This window comes from Nyctereutes procyonoides, unplaced genomic scaffold, assembly GCF_905146905.1.
Source record: "Nyctereutes procyonoides isolate TBG_1078 unplaced genomic scaffold, NYPRO_anot_genome, whole genome shotgun sequence".
NCBI lineage: Eukaryota > Metazoa > Chordata > Mammalia > Carnivora > Canidae > Nyctereutes > Nyctereutes procyonoides.
The window spans coordinates 11,342,375-11,362,763 of NW_026575021.1; the positions used below are offsets into that span (position 1 = coordinate 11,342,375).

General features: G+C 43.8%; 1 protein-coding gene across 5 annotated transcripts in view; it reads right to left on the reverse strand.

Annotated features, from left to right (window-relative positions):
* The window catches only part of ATP10D (ATPase phospholipid transporting 10D (putative)), a 100,747-nt gene that overhangs the window by 22,354 nt on the left and 58,004 nt on the right, over positions 1-20,389 (reverse strand). For all 5 annotated transcript variants that reach the window (XM_055339191.1, XM_055339190.1, XM_055339188.1 and 2 more), the window contains exons 10-16: positions 19,116-19,354; positions 12,416-12,604; positions 9,385-9,997; positions 8,706-8,812; positions 6,352-6,478; positions 4,004-4,188; positions 149-458 (exon numbers count right to left, since the gene is read on the reverse strand). In XM_055339191.1, the coding sequence (XP_055195166.1) occupies positions 149-458; positions 4,004-4,188; positions 6,352-6,478; positions 8,706-8,812; positions 9,385-9,997; positions 12,416-12,604; positions 19,116-19,354 (1,770 nt within the window). The remainder of the gene's footprint in view (positions 1-148; positions 459-4,003; positions 4,189-6,351; positions 6,479-8,705; positions 8,813-9,384; positions 9,998-12,415; positions 12,605-19,115; positions 19,355-20,389) is intronic.

Below are 20,389 nucleotides of genomic sequence, written 5' to 3' on the forward strand. Positions count from 1 at the left end.
GGGGACAGAGAGGAAGGAGAAAAGGGGGGAGGGATGTGGGGGTGGAAGAGGAAGACAGAAGGGGAAACAGAAGTACAAAGGAAGAATCACCCCCCGTGCGGCTTCCACAGAAGCCATCAGCACACGCCTGGGTGCCACCCCCACTCACCGATGGCCAGTGTCATCACCCGGAGGTGGCTGCGTACCAATTTCACCACTTCGCTTTTCTGCAGGGGGGTGGCTCGGCAGCAGATCACAGCTTGACAGCAGGCAGTCAGCTCCAGGAATGGCCCCTGCAGACTCTCCTGCAGGGCAAACTCCAGGGTCTTCCCGGTGATGATGAGCCCAGCCCGCAGCCCGGAGCCCTGTGTGGCTGGAGGCTGGGGTAAACCCTCGCTTATGGATGTTCGCACGTTAGAGGCTGGATTCTTCTCCCGAAGTTCTTTCAAAATTGTGCTCATCAGCATCTCACAGGCATCCTTGAAACAAGAGGCAAAGACAGTTAGCCTTAGACTCCCCTTGGTGGCCACATCCACCTAAATTTACAATTGTCATTCTTTAGCGATGGCCCTCCCTAGGCAACCCCAGGTAGTGAATAAGCGGTTACCTGGGAAGATCTGCTCTTTTGCAGAGATTTGTGTGTGTGTGTGGAGACCGGCTAATAGGATAGAAGACATCTTACCCCTGGTTCTACAACTAAAAATAGCTTAGAATTTCTTTATTTGGACAATTCACCTTCTCAAACAGGGACTTTCAAGGGTCCTTTGGTCTTTTTCTACCATTTACTATCTGCTTGACTTTAGGCAAATTATGTAACGTCTCTGAGTGAGCCTCAACTTTCTCACGTGAAACATGCAAATGTCTACATGTCATTGTGAAGAACGAGTGAGGTTAACATGTGCAAAGCTCCTCGTGTTAGGCATGGCACAGGATTTAAAGCAATAGTTACTATTTTTAACTTCTTTTGGATTCAACATTCATTCATTCACTATGTATTGGGAAACCACTTGATGCTAGAAAACATCCCAGACATGCACAGAGAGAAAAATTTGAGTCATGTGACATGACTCCACCTGAAGCCAAATGAGGTGACGCTCTGTCTTCTAATGCCAGCTCCCATACTATCAATAAGCGTCCTTTTCACTGTTTGGTGACACATGTTCTGTATGTTTCTGCTTTTTGTTGATTTCACTGCTTAAAATGGCCTCCAAGCACAGTGCTGACGTGCTAATGGTCCCATGTACAAGACAGTTGTGATGTGCCTTACAGAGAAAATACGTGTGTTAGATGAGCTTCCTGCAGGCATGCGTTAGAGTGCTGCTGGCCACGGACTCACTGTCAATGAATCAACTATACAAATAGAAGAAGTTGTTTTCAAACAGTAAGACACATGGAACAAGGTTGAATATTGACTGGTTGACAAAAATGTTGTGACCAAAGGCTTGTGGGAGCCTAGCCCTCTATTTCCCCCGGGGGTAATGGCTCAGTATTCACTAACTCAGTGTTTGCGGCAACTTTACAGAACTTCACTCCATGACTAACGAGAGTAACTATAGAAAAATACACATTACGTACTACATCATACAATACAAAACCCACACTTGACAAGTAATCAGCTGGGGCTCCCTAGACGAATCACAACCCTTAGGAATTTTAGGCTATAAACATGAGGATAATTTCATCTGATCTATTTGTTATAACTGTCTAGTAAGATCTCATATGAGAAAGTCTTTTATAGATTACAGATTCTAATGAATGTGAAAATAAAGAGCCATTATCTCAGGAGAAAATTTTAAATGAAATCATAAAAATGAAACCTAAAAAGTTACATGATGGATCCTGAAAGAGCTTTATGAATCACAAAGCAGTAAATAATCCAAGATATGATTGTATTAACCCTCTGCCCCCCCCAAAAAAAAACTCCAAGACTTTTATGAGAATGGACACCATGTAAAATTTATAAATGGACACACTTACTATAATCCAACTTGCAAATTTAGGGACAAGGAGTTGATGGAAATTCATAAAGTGAGGTACTACACTTACTACACTACAGAAATGACCAGATATCTTACTGGTTTCAAGGTGGCCCAAGGAGAATGTCACAGAAGCCGTTTCTTCACTAACTGACAAACCAGCTTCCATGATCTTTCTTTTTTTTTTTTTTTAACTCTCAGCATTTCCTGATGGAGTGGAGTGATAGGGAGGGATGGAGGGAGGGAAAAGGAAGGAAGGAAGGAAGGAAGGAAGGAAGGAAGGAAGGAAGGAAGGAAGGAAGGAAGGAAGGAAGGAAGGGGAAGGGGAAGGGGAAGGGGAAGGGGAAGGGGAAGGGGAAGGGGAAGGGAAGGGAAGGGAAGGGAAGGGAAGGGAAGAGAAGAGAAGAGAAGAGAAGAGAAGAGAAGAGAAGAGAAGAGAAGAGAAGAGAAGAGAGAAAAAGAAAATAATATAGTGACTGAGCTCCTGCTATGTGCCTGGTATTTTATATGATTAGACTTGAGTCACCATAAAACTAAATTACATTCACTGTGTTCCGTTTAGTTATCTGGAAAATTCACATAGGTGGAATAGCTTTGATAGTTAAAAAAAAAAAAAGAAATTATTTTTTTGCACTTAGAACAGTCTATGCTGGATACTCCGTAAAGACTTCTTGAATTGGTAGTTTTATATGCCTTTAACTGTAAATTGTATATTTACAAATAAGTTCTACAATCCTAATGATCTTACTGCTCACCAAAATGCCAAAATCAAAGGTCAAGAACTGATTTTTCTCTTTTAACATTCATTGAGCCCCTTCTATCTGCCAGTCACTACATGTTTCATTTGTAGTCTGTATCTTCTCATTTCATGCCCACAACAACCTTATGAAATAGGTATAACACTTGCATCACAGGTTCGGAAAAAGGCCCAAAAGAAAACTCTCCAGGGTCACGTACCTGATACACAGGCAGGTCAAGCACATGAGCCGGGGCCTTCCCAACCTTAGGGCACATTCATTTTCATTACCAAAATGACTAATGACAATTTTCTTGTGCTCAGCTCCTGCTGGTACTGGGAGCTGCCTAGTGGTTGTGGTTATGGGTCTCCGGGCCACAGCCAACTGCCAAGGAGAACCCATTCTGTGTTGAATAAGGAAAACTCTCTTTCCTTAAAATGCACAGTCCAGTTGGGTATTGCCAAGATACTTGACCATAAAAACAGGGCTAACCATACATGGCAGCCTGTGACAGAGCCCCAAGATGTGCTCCAGGTGAGAAGCTCCAGAGGATTTCTGAGAGCCAGGTTCGATGTCATGGACTAAGTCTGACTATTGAGGAAGGAGGGAGGAAGTAGTTTTCCAAGCTAATTAAACAACATGCATAAATCTCAGAGAAAATTCCCATACTGGAAGATTTAAAAAAAAAAAGCCTGTTTAATTGATTAGTATGTTTCTGTTAGAGATTAATGGAAGTGAGGCAGGGATAATTATAAAAAAAAAAAAAGCTAGATCCAAACCTCTTAAATTCCTTCTTAAGGAAAAAATAATATTCCTTTCCCTTAAAACCGTTCTTCAAACTTGATGTTCCCAACAGCACTACCTATGAATTACCACTAGAGGGCATAATTATCCTGAGTCTATTTTTGTCATTAACCATAAAAATATTAGTGCATGCACCTGATGCTGATAGACTATTACTTCCCCCCCAACTTGAAATAGAGGTTTATTCCTGTCCCAGAACTTGGTCAATTCTGTCACTATGGGCTAAATCTGGTCAAATCGTTGGAGCTCCAATGTGGAGGGGGTGGGGAAAAGCAAGTAAAAAATAAAAAGGCAACTTTCTTTAGCAAGGATTCCTTTGAATCACGTTTAACCACAAAGCCTTTAGAAGAACTACAGTACCTTCCCAAGCACAGATGAGGCTGCTGGAGAGAAGACATAATCATCAAGGAGCTAATGGTTATTGTTTTTTTTTTCCCCTCCTTGACATTTATCGAATCACAAATGCTCCCCTGGCTCTGAAGAAGCAAAAAGGCTCATTATACGTACTTTACTTTGGGTATTGAGGATAAAGAGCTTGTCATCTGGCTCCAGCAGTTTGCACGCGTAAGCTATGTTGACAGCCGTCTCCTGCTTGTCTCCCGTCAGCATCCAGATCTTGATGCCGGCTCTTTGAAGGGCTTCTATGGACTCAGGGACTCCCTCCTGCAGACGGTCTTCAATGCCAGTAGCACCTGAAAAATAGCCAGAGTGCAGCGGGGCTTGTGAGAAACCAAGCCAGCAGGAGGTCACCCAGGCTATGGTTGAACTCTGTTAGTCAACCCAATCCTGCGCTACAAACGGCTTCCAGTAGCTTCCAGGGATGCAGAGGAAGTGTGAAGACCTAAACCAAAATCATAAACAGAGTAGTATTTTGGGAAGGAATCCTGAGGAATCAATGAGCTTATTAAACTTACTTGCTTTCCTTTTTGGCTAGCTTTCTTCTCTGTAAACTGAGGGGAGCTTGTTTCAATTACCCACGTAACTTTGCTCTAGAATTTTACGATTCTGTGATATTCCCAAGGGTAAGGGCAGGCTTTTAAAGCATGCCCTTGCCAATAAGTCGCTTCTATGATGAAAGAGCATGGAAAATAGAGATTACAAGTCCACGATTCCCTTTCTCAAACCAACTGGGGCCAGGTAAGTTTCAGAATTCGAAAGTTTTTCAGATTTTATTTATTTTTTATTTATTTTATTTATTTATTCATGGGACACACAGAGAGAGAGAGAGAGAGAGAGAGAGAGAGAGAGAGAGGCGCAGAGACACAGGCAGAAGGAGAAGCAGGCTCCATGCAGGGAGCCCAAGGTGGGACTCGATCCCGGGACTCCGGGATTATGCCCTGGGCCGAAGGCAGGTGCTAAACCGCTAGTCACCCAGGGATACCCTAAAGTTTTTCAGATTTTTTTTTTAATTTTTTTTTATAAATTTTTTTTTTAATTTATTTATGATAGTCACACAGAGAGAGAGAGAGAGAGAGAGGCAGAGACACAGGCAGAGGGAGAAGCAGGCTCCATGCACCGGGAGCCCGACGTGGGATTTGATCCCGGGTCTCCAGGATCGCGCCCTGGGCCAAAGGCAGGCGCCAAACCGCTGCGCCACCCAGGGATCCCAGTTTTTCAGATTTTAGAAAGGTAACAAAGTGCGTCTAGGTTTTGAAATATCTGCCAATGAAGCATATTAATCTTTCTGTCGCAAAACTTACAAATGTTCATACTAATTAGGATGATAAAGACTTATAATAATCTTATCAAACCAGGCCTGGGGGAAAGAACAACAACAACCCAGGCCTGAATTTGCAGCCAGACGAGTTGGCACTAAACCCACACAGCATTTTTGAGTTTGGCATTTCAGATGAGGAAATGTGGACCCATACATATACTACAGACACTGTCAGAGAAATGACACAGGACAGGCATCATTACTGTACGGGCTCCATAGTAAGTGAGATCATCGTTTTTTTCTCTGAACCAGAGGAATGGAGCTCAGAGACTGGTCTCTTGGTATGTTAGCGCTTCGATCAGAGTCTAGATCTCCAGACTCTGAGACTGTGGTGCTCAATCCTGGCTGCCTCTTAGAATTCCTTAGGGAGTTTTAAATAGTCAAATGCCCCGGCCACATGTCAGACCAACTGAATTAGAATCCCTGAGAATTGGATGCAGGCACCAGTATTTTTTTAAAGTGCTCCAGATGATTTCAGGATGCAGCTCAGTCTGGGACAAGAGGCGTCAGCTGTGCAAACCTTTGGCTGCAATCAGGAAGGAAGAGACGAGACACATATTTCACTGGTCCAGTTGTAGGTACAGAATAAAAGATGCGGGCCCCGGAACCAGGTAGGTCTGAGTTTCCTTCTCGCTCTGCCAGCTATAAGCATGTGACTTTGAACAAGTCAATGAACTACTCTGTGCTCCAGGTCTGCTCTAAATAAGATAGAGATTTGTTGCACAGGTTCGAAAAGACAACACATATTAAGTACCTTATCCAACGCCTGGCAAGAAATTTTAGCTGGATGTCCTCTTGAATCAGGATATTTACCTGACTTGCAAGGTCAAATATGTTAAGTCATATTTGAGTTAACATACCATTAAGTCTATGTTAAGTCATAAGGTTTTATATGATCTCCTTTATATGACCACCCTGATCCCACCATAAATGAAGTCTAGTTTGCTGCAGTGGAAAAAAACAGAATGAAAAGAACTAGAAACTGGGTCGAGATCAGACTGGACAGGGCAGAGAGAATTGTGTGCTCTATTAGCTTAAAGTGGGGGGGGGGGAACCCTGCTGGTGAGTAACTTACTTAGAGAGATCCAGTGTTTCCTCTAAATTTCTTTACGCAGACAATACAACATGGTCTACCTACCAAGTAAAGTCAGCTTGTTCTCCAACCTCATGGCAGATTCAAGTAGTAGTTCTTCCCTGTGGTCAATGCTGGTTTCAGCTAAAAAATGGTTCCTCAGCCACTCTTCATATTCAGTATCACTCATGACCTACCGGGGGGAGAAAAGAGCTATGAGAAAGGCCATATCATCTTTCAGGATCCAGCCAGGGAGGATCACTAGCAAAATACCAAGCCAGGTAACCTCAGGTCCATTCCTCATGCCACCTGGTCACAAGCTTCCCAAATTCTGTGATCACACTACTGTAACACTGATGAATGGATGGACCTGATAGCTCAGTATCTCTTGGAAATTCTAGGCATCCTGTAGGATGAAAGTGGGTTAATCTATTTAATTAAACCGGGGAGTATGTGGTTGGAAGAGCTCTCTGCTTGGTAGTTAAATCTAGAAAGATCCCAATGGTGCGATTGAGAAAATGGCATCAGAATTGCTCCGCTGGAGGTATTACGTAGCCAGCAGCACCGCGGATATCTTTTCATGATTAGTTTATGGTTCTCTGTTCTCTGAGTTATCTGCAAAGGTGAAAAGAGAGAGGGAGCCATACAAGTGGAGCCAGGAAGTACTCTTCCAAAAGAAATTAAATGGAATTCCTGGAGAAGGAACTGAGGATGTATTTTCCTTTTTCTTTAAGTTGCCACAGACAGAGAAATCTACATTTCAATTCTTATAAAGCAACATGAAGTAGAGGCAGTGAGGCAATTTACCCACTTATTCTGACCCACAAGGCTATCGGACTTGGGAAAAATCTGACATCTATTGGGCGGCATTTTTTATCAGGGGCAAGATCACTCCACTTGAAAAGACAAAACTCACTCCTTTTCCTTTGATCATGAAACTCTCCATTCTTTGCTCTCCTCCATGTGAGGCAGAGTTCTGATTCTCTATACAGCTGGTTGACCTAAGTGTTGACTAAGAGCCTGCAACGGATCCCAGTTTCCCTAACGCGACCGGCAAGAGCTAGAATTTGGGAAGGAAATGAAAGATCCCTACATTTGCATCAGGTCCTGGCTACAGTCTCCAATTCAGGCTTCTAGGAGGCTTGCACATTTTGGGAATTATAATGGATGGCAAATAAGGCGTTGATACTTGGATCTACATGTACCTCCCTGTCTCTCATACTCATCAGAGCCCAGGATGACAGAGGGAAATCGATACTCTGGCTTCCAACACAGCAAAAATTAACTTTGGGGTTTGGAGGGAGAGTAAGTGGGATAGGGAAGTAGGTGGCAAGATGGGTTTTCCTCAGTTCTTTTCTAGTACTTCCCCTACGTGGGCTGGTTGTTCCATGTTCTTCAGTGTTCGTCAAAGTCTCTGTTGTACCTTTACAACTGACTCCCTTCTCTCCCCCATAAGACATCCTTCTCTTGCCTCAACTCCTTCTAGGCTCTCTATACTCTATACTATACTCTATGCAGACTCCCATCCTTTCTGCTGCCCCCCACCCATCTACTCGGAAACAAAATAGGCAGTTGAAGAAGGAAAAAACACCGTCCAGGTATTCAGGTGCCTATCTGGCTGAGCCACGATTATAGGGCTAGGGCTGGGAAAGTCTTGGCTTATCAATGACGGAAGCCTTGCAAAGCCTCACTACAGCTGAGAAGCCTGACCTGATCAATACCTAAGCCCCATCCTACTGGCATAAAACAAATTGCCCAATTCACTCTGAAAGGGCTTCACGTCTGTTTCTCCCATGTCCCCAGGGAAGGTTCTGGCAATATCACCCCTCAATTTCTTGGAGCTCTATCTTCTTTCTTACTATTTAATTTTTTTTTTTTTTAGAAAGAATACACTACTTATCTCAGGATTATTCTCAATAACAGAATAATCAGTACTGACATAACATTTGGTAAAATTTCTTGGATTTACAGATAGACTTATAAACATGTAAGAAAAAGGTATTGAGAACTTACAGGGGAAAATTAAGGTCACTCTCTGGTTTCTTTCTTTCCAAAGAACATTTAATGCTATAAGGCAAAGGAATGGTATTTACAAAGTACTCAGGGAAAAGAAAGTAGGTCCAAGGATTTTTTTAGTTCCAGCCAAATCACAATTAACTTACAAATGCACTCACAGAGACAACTGAAACATGTGAGAACTCAGAGAACAGAACTTTTAGATATGCTTCTGGCAAAGTACTGAGAACATGAACTCCAACCAATCAAAATACGTATGGATGAGAGGAGCTGTGAGCGGAGAGCCCACAATCCAAGGGCTTCCACAACGGTGTGGACGAGGGTTCGATCCGTGCTCGAACTCATTAAGTGAGGGCTTACACGGGCAGGAGAATAAAGAGGATGGGCCTAGCTCAGAGCCTCACCTTCTTTGCTATACATAAAGTGCGTAGGCCCCGCCTGGCATAGTCATCCAAGTGTTTCTGGGTTTTCTCCCTTATTATCATCTGTTGTTTCTCCCGACTTGCTCCATCTGAAATAATTAACAAGGCAAGTATTCCCACCGGTCTTCCCAGTTACAACATGTTTTTACTAACAGTGATAGAGCTTACCCCACAACAAACAAAAGACCTTGTGGTTTTGAATCTCAGACGTATATTTATACATTTCCTTCTCCTGGGGGAGAAGGAAAGTACCAAAAACTTAATATAAACGCCATTCCCACACCATCAGTAATGACAGTAACAATAACAATAATAACGCTAGCTGCCATTCACCGACCACTTGCCATTTGGGAGGCACTGGGTCAAGACTCTACACATACTGTGTACAGTATGCCACTAAACCTCTAGGGGATCTATAAAAAAGGTACGATGATCCCCATTTGTTGAACACTTATGCACGGGATAGGTAGGTACCTTTACCAAGACACAGCCAATGACAGGGGCCAGATCCATGCCAAAACCTACACGCTTTCTCACCAAACCCTAGGCAGCTCCCCCTACTCCCGGGCCAGACCACTTGATGGTCTTTCTCAAACCATCCAGAGTGGCCTCTGAATCTCAGAGCCCTGCCTCTACCGCCCCGGCCCCAGCACGAACTCACCTGGGGAAGCCACGGAGAGCAGCTCCATGATGACCGAGTCAGCACCCTTGGTGTACACCACAACTTGGTTGGAAAGGGGGTGCCGAACTACAACAGACATTCTTTTCCTTACTGAGTCGAAAGGCAGGATGTGTAGGAGTTGAAATGTTAATGGTCCCAGAGCAGCAAAGTCCACCACAAGCTGCTCTGGCGACCGGGACTGCAAGGTGCACCGGTAGGCCTTGGCGGCGTAGACCAGGGCGGCTTCATCGGGGCTCTCTGCCTCGTAGCACAGGGGGACGGCAGAGGGCTGTCCAGGGCGGGGCCCCACCTGGCCCCCCGTCAGGCCGGGATCACCATTCGGTCTCGCAACTTCTGTGGGGCAAGGAGAGGTCCCCGAGGAGCCCTGGGGGCTCTCGCTCGTGGGGGAGGCCTCTTCCTCCACTGGGGAAGCCAGTTTCATTCGACTGAAGAGGGAGAGTCTGCTCACGAAGGCATTTGAGACCCCAGAAGTGGGCTCTTTCCCACTGGCAAGCGATGGCGAACTTGACCTTCGGACAGACAGCCTCTGGAAGAGGTTTTTAATCTCTTCCAACGACTTGATAGGCATCCCACTCAGTGAGGAGAGTCCAATCTAGGAAAGATAATTTGGGAGGGTCTCAATAAACCAGTCACAAGCAGTCTATAGCAACGTTGAAGTCAAACCAGGAAAAAAATTAGGTAAGAAGAGTTATTACTCCTCCTTAAATAGTTACAGCCTGCTTTGCACTTAAAACAGCCTCCAGAAAACATTAACAAAAATTAAAATGGCCATAATGAAAAATACATGCTAACGTTGATGGTGCTATGAATTTCTACAACTCTTCAGAAAGAGATCTGACAAATGATAGCAGAAGACTTAAAATGCTAATATTGCCAGCAATGGGCATACTATAGCAATGTTTCCTAACGGATGATGTAAAATATAGGCAACCCGTAATCTTTATTATGTACACCCTAGCAATAGCAATTTAAAAATTATAAGCAAATTAAGTATTCGAAAATAGCAAAACGGAAATATGCTTCTTGAAATGTTACACAATATTTTTTAAATATTTTATAAAGCCTAGGGGGTGAAATTGGAAAAGCTATAAAAATATAAAAATTGTGTGAACAAATAAAAATTTTAAAAACTGTGTGAACAATATAAGAAACAAACGAGTAATAATACATAATTAAAACACTGGAAGAAAGTCAAAAAATTAGCAAAATGGAGTTTTTTTCCTCTTTTACTTCCCAGGTTCTCTAAAAGGTTGTTACTATGACTTTTTCTGTTGTTTTAAAAAGGCCAGTAAAAGTCACTCACAAAAGAGTTACCAGCAGAAATTATCAGCTTATCAGCAGAAATTCACCATGAACGTGAGTTTCAATTACAGAATTTTTTGTAATTTGTAGCCTGATTTTTTTTCTAGCTCTTAACTTTTAACAGTGATTAAATTAGAATTTAGGATTAATTATCAATGCCAACTAATTAGATCCTAAAACTTTCTCATTCGGAAATGGCCAAGATATAAGTTTTTTCCTAAAAAATTACTAATCTTCTGATAATTGGAAACACACGTTGGTCAATTTTCACACTTATCAGCAACTTAGAAACGAAGAGAGGGTCTCAATAAACCAGTCACAAGCAGTCTATAACAACGTTGAAGTCAAACCAGAAAAAAAACCAGGTAAGAGAAGAGTTATTACTACTCCTTAAATAGCTAGCAGCCTGGTTTGCACTTAAAACGGCCTCCAGAAAACATTAACAAAAATTAAAATGGCCATAATGAAAAATACGTGCTAACATTGATGGCGCTATGAGGTTTCCTACTCCTTGTGGATTCTGATTAGGTCCTTACCCACTGTCCCTTTATCACCACCTCAAATGTCATGCAGATTAAGCTATGATACCTTTACAGACTTCCTTTCAAACCACAGCATATTATATTCTTTGGGGATAAAGCAACAATATTTTTCAAACAACAACAACAACAAAAAAATGAAGAGGTCCCGACTTTAGAAACAGATGTATGAGAAAAATTGTTACATGAGGAGAAAAAAAGAACTTTCAGTGATTTATTCTCTAATTACATAACCACTTTCCAAAAAAGAGCAACTCCCTAGCTGAAAGCCTTATAAAAACTGTTTTTTGATCAAATAAAAGCTTAACTGGAAACAAGTTATTTTTACATTAAAGTTGACCACCTCTGAAGTTGCCAAAAGAAAATGATCTGATGGAAAATTAAAATTTAATTGGGTTGTGCTGCAAATTGAGCTTTAAGTGGATATTTGCAGAAGAGAACGTCATACACGAGGAAGATACCACAGCATGTGGTGAATCACCGGTCTTTAAAACAAGTTTTTCTTTTTAATTGGAAATGAATTTTTCCACAAATTCTAAACTACAAATAGACTTCTTAAATCTAGCTTTCGTGGGAACTGTGGAGTCTTGGTCCATTATAAATGTATTGGATTTTAAATTGAGTTAGAACTAACCCAACTGGTACATGGAAATGGTACATTATCATTAAACATGATAATGAATCCAATACTTTCTATTTTGCTTGGTACAGTGCAGATGATGTGGGAGGTCTCAGAGGCCTCAAGGAAGCTTCAGTTAATAAGGAAACTATGCAAAATGAACGGAGCCACATTCTCATCAGCTATCCTCCTAGAGGCAAAACAGTAGAAGGGCACTGAGCCACCCGTGATGGGTTCAAGTCTCACTTGCCTCACAAATTGGCCCTGTGACCCCAGGAAAATTACTGAACCTTAATTATAAAATGGGGAATAGTGGAGTAGTATTACCTAATTTATGGGGGTTGCTGGGAGGATTACACATGTTAATATCAGTAAGTCACTTAGAATATCATCCGTGCAGAGCACAGATTAAGTGACACAGGTTAGCTGCTACTGTTATTATCATTAATAGCAGTATTAACTATTATCTACATAACAAGGCCAGTGTAAGTTCATTCGACCTCAAAGTTCTCTTCTGGAGAATAGCCCTTGTTTGCATTAGAGACCTTACCTTTTGTCGTGGTTGGTTAGGAGCAGAAACCACTACTGTGTTGCAAATTGCCAATGCAATAAAGAAGTCCACAATGTACAAAATCTCCAGTGGTGGACTTGGGACAGGCTTCTCCAGGGGGGTAAAAAGCTGAGGTGTAATCTGACTAAACTTGTCCAAAAGCCTGGTGTCTGGTACCACATCTGTTTCCTGAAAACCCAAGAAGACGGAAGTGCTATTACAGTTCAGTATCTAAAAACAAGAGCTTTAAATTTACATGATACATGAGAATCTATGAACTGTGAGATAGTTAACTTTCTTCTTCTTCTTTAAGATTTTATTTATTGGACAAGTGAGTGAATGTGCACGTGCACAAGCAGGGGGGTTGGCAGAGGGAGAGGGAGAAGTAGACTTCCGGTTGAGCAGGGAGCCTGATGTGGGGCTGGATCCCAGGACCCCAGGATCATGACCCGAGCCAAAGGCAGACGCTTAACCAACTGAGCCACCCAGGTGCCCTCCAAACTTTAATCTTCTAAAAAAGATTCAATATATATGGTGCCATGGGAAATGAGAATAGGAAAATAAGAGACCAAAAAAAAAAAAAGGAAAATTCAAGGCAGCCCGGGTGGCTCAGCGGTTTAGCGCTGCCTTCAGCCCAGGGTGTGGTCCTGGGGGCCCGGGATCGAGTCCCACGTCGGGCTCCCTGCATGGGGCCTGCTTCTCCCTCTGCTTGTGTCTCTGCCTCTCTCTCTCTCTCATGAATAAATAAATTAAATCTTTAAAAAAAAAAAGGAAAATTCAGAATGCCTAATATGGATGGAGAGTACCTTGACTATTAACGTAAACTGAGCAAGAGACAGGAACAACGCCTCCCACCAAAATCTAGTTGACTGTTTTCTTATTTTGAAACACACAGTTGCCAGAGCATCTGACAGCAACTGATGATTCCTCCAACAACCGAGGAGTAGCAACTCTTCTGTAAAGTCAGGACATTATTCATACCAGTTATTTTAACAAAATATCTTATGATTCGAATCACTGCTATTAATAAAAACAAAGGAGAAACAAACAAAACCCACCTCTCTCAAATAAACATTAGTATGAGCAGGTGAACATATTTAAAGAGCATTACCTAGTGATATACTAAAGACATTAGTGAGGGTTCCTCCAAGAAATTTCTGATCATCAAACAGATTTGGCCACTGTGCCCTGTGCCCTCCTCTTAAAGATCCTTGGTACGAATTAGCTCTCAGCAGTTACACTATTGAAAAAAATATATATATATCCATTTCGTTTAACACAGTGCTTCTCATGCTTACTGTTTTAACAAAAGAATGTTGTAGTAGAAATCTGTTTATAATACAGTAACATGTAGACAACTGCTTCAGAAATTCTGCAGAGAAGTCAAAAGAGGGACCGACCATCTGCTACAAATCAAGTTTTCGCACAAGCGCCCCTGAATTGCAGAGGAGTCAGGGATGTGGTTGGTTGGCAAAGCATACTGACTGCAGGAAAGCCAGGAGAGGTGATTTAGAGACAGGGGTAAAATATGGAGATGTGAGATGCATGATATTAGACTCAAAAGTGTCTTATATTTTACAATGGCTTGTATTTTACACTTAGGCATTTGGTGAGAACTAGCATAGGCCTAAAAAAAAAAAAAACAAAAAAACCACAGGCTGAAAATCACATGGGCTTGGGTTCAGGTCTAGGCCCACTGCACGCTAGCTGGTGCTTCAGGCAGCTTGCTTAACCCTCCAAGCTTCATTTTCCTCTTCTGAGTAATAGTAAAAACAACACCTCCGTCAGAAGGCGGCTGTATAAAGTGAATGAGATAATGATGTGATACCAGCATGACAGGAACTTTCAGGCAGGTTACCAGGCTCATGATGGGTCCAAAACATCTGCTGTCACAAAGTATTCTTAAAAATATATACATATAGGGATCCCTGGGTGGCGCAGCGGTTTGGCGCCTGCCTTTGGCCCAGGGCGCGATTCTGGAAACCCTGGATCGAATCCCACGTCGGGCTCCCGGTGCATGGAGCCTGCTTCTCCCTCTGCCTATGTCTCTGCCTCTCTCTCTTTCTCTCTCTGTGACTATCATAAATAATAATAAATAAAAATTAAAAACAATTTTTTTAAAAATACATATATATATGTTTTTATTTTATTGGGGGGGAAGGAAGGTGAGAGAGAGATGGGAGAGGGAGAGAAAGGGGAAGAGAGAGAGAGAGAGAGAGGGTGAGAGCACAAGCATGAGTGGGGAAGGGCAAAGGCAAACAGAGAAGCAGGCTCCAGCTGAGCAGGGACTCGATCCCAGGACCCTGAGATCATGACCAGAGCCAAAGGCAGATATTTAAGCAACCGAGCCACTCAGGCATCCCTGTCATGAAGCATTCTTAAATTATTTCTATTTAAATACATCCATGTCCACTGTGACTTGGCTAAATTTGAATCTGATTGCGGTTCGGTGGAAGTCATAGGCACTAATAACTGATGGCTGTTCACTAATGAGTCAGCCACGTTTCCTCATGAATCCCACGTACACACTAACACTGAGCTGGTGCCTGGGCCCTCAGTTCCTCAGAGAATAATCCTTCCCTCTACGACCATCTTGCCAAAGTGAATAGAAGAGAAGGGTAAAGTCGGAGAGACCTCTTGCTCACTCAGGGTTTCGTCGGCCAAGGGATGCTGGGGAAACCAGTAACAGGATATCTATCAAGGTCTCTGATCACACTGTCATCTACTGCTTGTGAGATTCCATGGGTTGGAAAATATTTCCAGAGACATCGGTCTCAGCATGCTAATACGCAGTAAGCCCAAAACCAAACAAAACAAAAACCCCAAACAAACCAACAAAAACACCAACCATATAACCCACACTTATTTCAGAATGGAACTCAAAAAAGGTTTAAATTAAACAGGTTTCTTCACTGCAGCTCTTCTCAGGGAGTTTCATGGCTTTGGGATTCTTCAAGAAGAGGCTGGTACACGCAGGCTTCTCAAATTACATTTTTTAGAGATGTCTGTTCTGTGGAACACATTTGGGACTGCGTTCAGACCTTCTAAGTTTATGGTGGTTTCATTGCATCAATCTCTGCACTGACTGATAACTGGCTCCAGGACATAAAGAGTCTACTGCATTCCAAGGTTTCCACCTTCCGCCTTTGTGGTAAACACCAGTGACATAAGTCAGTCTCACATATTAAGTATAAATATTTTTTAAAAATCCTTGTATGATAAATCTATTTTATTTAGAAGTCTTTTTTTTCTAAAGATTTTATTTATTCATACATATGGCACCCACAGAGAAAAGCAGAGACACAGGCAGAGGGAGAAGCAGGCCAGGGAGCCTGATGTGGGACTCGATACCAGGACCCTGGGATCACGACTAGAGCCAAAGGCAGACGTTCAACCACTGAGCCACCCGGATGCCCCCCAAAGAAAAGGTTTCTATTTCAAAGAGGTAAAATGAAGCCAGGCCTTGGGGGTCTCAAATCCCAAGAGGTTGGCATATTTTTTCAGCAGCCTGCCGAGGATCCTCACTCCCAGGCTCTCAACTTGCAAGGTGCTATATTACAATCTTCCATTTCCAGGTATAACAGGTCTCAGGGTGCTCTCAAGCTGGTATTCCTAACCTGGGCTCCGCAGACAGGCTTTGGGAATTGTACCCCAAATCTTTAGAGATGCTAATTTTTCAGATCGAAGAATCTATAGCTTCCTCAAAATAATCTTTAGTCTCCAAAAAGGGTAACGTCAACTTGTCCAGAGCAAGAGTGAGATGATCTCCTATTTCAAGGAACACAGACCTCGTTACCCTATATATATAATGGCATGGTTTTGGGATGCCTGAATGGCTTGGTGGTTAAGTCTGCTTTCGGCTCAGGGTATGACCCCGAGGTCCTGGGATCAAGTCCCACATCGGGCTCCCTGCATGGAGCCTGCTTCTCCCTCTGCCTGTGTCTCTGCCTCTCTCTCTCTCTCTCTGTGTGTCTCTCATGAATAAATAAATAAAATCTTAAAAAAATTAATGGTGTGGTTTTGAAAACACAAAAACCAACCACCCTGGTGCATCTATCCAATCAGAATGACATATGGCCTTGAAGTCTAGGGCAAAGAATGAAAATGAAATGGACTGAGTGGGAAGACTGAGCCCAGTAAGCAGCTTCGTGTAACAGCCTCCAAAACCACTTCTTGAGAAGGGACACACGAGGCACTGAGCTAATTGCTGAGGACTCAAGAAGAAAGTTCTTGCTCCCAAGGAGTAAATGGCATACGTCAGAGGCAGAAACAAGGCCTGTGTGATGAGAACCAAGGACGGGGGTGGGAGGGGGGGGGAGATGTGTACACAGAGCTCAGAAGCTGAGAAGAGTCTGGGAAGTCTCCAGAAGGAAGAATATTTAGGGGACACCCAGGTGGCTCCGTTGGTTAAGCAATGACTCTTGGTTTCAGCTCAGGTCATGATCTCAGGATTCTGAGATCAAGCCCAGCGTCGGGCTCTGCAGACTCTGCTTGAGATTCTTTTCCTCTTCCTTTCCCCTCTCACCTCCTCCCTCTCCCAACGTTTGTGCACAGGCTCTCTCTCGCTTTCTCTCCCTCAAATGAAAAATAATAATAAATTTTTAAAAAGGAGAAAGAATGTGTAAAGTAGTTTTATAGGAAATAAGTATTTCAACAGATTTCATAGATGGAGGTAGGTTGCCAGTAGGGAGAATAAATCGTAGATGGAGGAAATGGTACAGATAAAAGCACAGACTTTAAGGAATAGCATTTCTTCTAGGAAGATTTTGAGTCTAAATCAGGAAACTGAGAGGGTGGGTGTGGCACAGCCCCAGTGGGTTGCCAATGCCCGAGTAAACATGAGTCAACACATGGTAACTTCATGTGGGTGGAACATGTAAAAGATGAGTAGAGGAACAGGTAAAGAAGAAAGAAGAAAGAAGGAGGAGGAGGAGAAGGAGGAGAAGGAGGAGAAGGAGAAGGAGAAGGAGAAGAAGAAGAAGAAGAAGAAGAAGAAGAAGAAGAAGAAGAAGAAGAAGAAGAAAAGTATCTATTTCTGATATAGCCCTTTTCATAAAGATTTTATTTTCATGCCCACCATTTGCTTTGATGTGGATGGACCTGGAGTGTATTATGTTGAGTGAAGTAAGTCAATCGGAGAAGGACAAACATTATATGGTCTCATTCATTTGGGGAATATAAAAATTAATGAAAGGGAATAAAGGGAAAGGAGAGAAAATGAGTGAAAATATCAGCGAGGGTGACAAAACATGAGGGACACCTAACTCTGGGAAACAAACAAGGGGTGGTGGAGGGGGAGGAGGGCGGGGGGTGGGGGTGAATGGGTGACGGGCACTGAGGGGGACACTTGACGGGATGAGCACTGGGTGTTATTCTGTATGTTGGTAAATTGAACACCAATAAAAATTAATTTATATATATAAAAAAAAAAGATTTTATTTTCAAGTAATCTCTACACCCAATGTGGGGCTCGAACTCACAACCCTGAGATCAAGAGTCACTCTACTAAGCCAGCCAGCACCCCTTTCTCTGACATGGCCTTAAAGTGAGTGCACAGAGGAGGCTGTGTGCATTCTTTACTTTTTTTTTTTTTTTCCAGAAGCTGGAGAAAACTTAAGGCTACATGTTTGGAATAGTCCGACACATGGCAACGATACAACAGGACAAGTTTGATGTCTTCAGTGCCACAGAAATGAACTAAACGAGTTGCACTGGGATGATCACCCTCATTGCTGCAATGTTCATGGGCACCTCTGAAAAAAGAGCCAGGAGAGCCCCCTCAAGGCCCTCCCCGGACAAGTGAGGCCACTGGAATCCACTCGGCTCACATCTGTGACGCACTCATTTCAATACAGAAGATAAAGTCCACGCACATACACGGATTCCCCAAAGTGCGTTCGTTGTTGCTGTGTCACCGCCTTTAGAGGTCGACCAGTTAGTAGCCTCCTGGCTGGGAAGCCTCACTGCGGTGCAACACGAGACTTCACGCAACGTGGAGCCCGATAAAGGTTGCTACGCTCTTACAAAGGCGATTCTGAGTGCAGCAAGACCTGTGGCCTCTAATTCTTTCGCAGAAGTACCGTTCCGCTTTCCTACCTTCCACGTGGCCCTTCTACATTTTCCTGCAGCAAAAGGGTCTGGCAGTGGGTGTGACTAACAGTTTCCCAAACTTCTCTCCGGGAACCCAGTAACCCCAGCTGAACCCTAAAACGGAAATATCAGAAAGGGTCACTCTGAGGGCCCGGAGAGGGGAAAGGGGCCCGGGTGCTGTGGCATTGGGGGCGGGGGGAAGGACGCAGGAGGTAAGAAGGCTCTAGAAGGTACTCGAATTCCTTGCGATTCAGACCCCCTGCCCGATCTGTGAGGTAACCCTGCTAAGCTGGGCCCGTGCGGCCAGGGAGCCCCGCTCCTCAGGCCCAGGCAGCCTTCTTCGGGCGCAGACATGATGGGCCCTGACCAGAAATGCCATGCTTTTCCAGAAATGCCACACTACCTCTCGCCGCTGGGTCGGCCCACGAATTAGGAAGTCGTGCTATCACCCGCTGGCGTGCCATACGACGTGTGGCCAGGAGGCTGAGCTGCAATGACGCAGTCTCTTCAGGTAGGAAAGACAACCGTGTTCGGCTCTGTCACGGTGACAGCACGCTCTCTCAGGACTCGTGACAGGTGTGCAAAATCCAAGTCACGCGTTCACACTTACCATGGGGCTGCTGAAAGCAGCCTGTCTGGAGTGGGGCACTTCACTGGCTCCTTCTCCGCTGCCCGGAGCTCCCCCGCTCCCGCCAAGAGGACTCCAGGGTTTACTCCCCAAGGGCCCGTTAGGAACCGTCCTGCAGCTGGGGGCCCTCGGTTTGGCCGTAGTGCTGACGGGGCCGCTCGGCGTGTCTGCGGAATCTTCATCCTCAGAGACAGCTTCCTGGTAGGACTCTAACCTCCTGGCTGGGAGAGAAGAATCACACTGGGTCATGACCTGAGAAGAACCACTGGCACGCTGAATCTGTCAGGCAGCTCCTTCAGCAGCTACTTCACACCATCGCCTCCTCCCTTTTTAGGTCTGCCCTCCAAACTCCCCTCAGCAGGTTCCCGTAGTTCAAGAACTTACCTCCTGGAGAAAAGGAGAAGCCATCAGAAGGCAGCTCCCTTCTTCCCTCATCATCAAATCTACCAGCGTGTCCACACCTGTATCCAAACTCTGTCTTCCTTCTCTTCCTCCTCCTCCTCATGAAGTTTCAAATTCGAGGCTCTCTCCACTTGTGATGGGCCTCCCACCCTCTGGCCTTCTCAAGGACTTCACCCTTATTATTCTCCCCTTTGTGCTTACCCCAATCTCTCCTCAACCAATCTCATGGCTTTCCGTCCCCATCTGTCCACTGACACTACTACTCCTGGCAAGGTCGCCTGTGAGCTCCACATGACCAAATCCAATTACTGCTCATCTGTCCAGATCTTATGTGCCCTCTTGGCAACTTCCAATAGAGGGGACTATTCTCTTCTTGAAATGGTTCTTTTGATTTCTCCGACGCTATGCATACTTGTTTTTCCTCCTACTTCAATGACTGTTCCTTCTTAGTTTGTCCTGCTGTCTTCTCTCCTCAGCCCTCCACACTGGGTTGCTGCAGGAGTTTTTTCCCTTCTCCACCTCTGTACTCTTCCTCAGTAATATCACCCGGTCCTATATTTGAAATATCATTTCATATGCACATGACTTCCAACCCTGTATCTTCAACTTCTAACTGGAATCCAGACTCCTGTGTATATCCAGCTCTCCACGTGATACTTCCAGTTGGCTATCCAGTGGGCTCTTCAAGCAGAGACCCATATGGCTCACTCTCTTATCTTTCTCAAGTCTCTTATCATGTCCCTTGTCAGCAAAAACTTGCCAGATATACCCACACTACTGTAAATCCTACTTCTGCACTTACCATCATCTATACACTATCGATCTTGTTTTTATTTTTTGAATCGTCCAGTAGA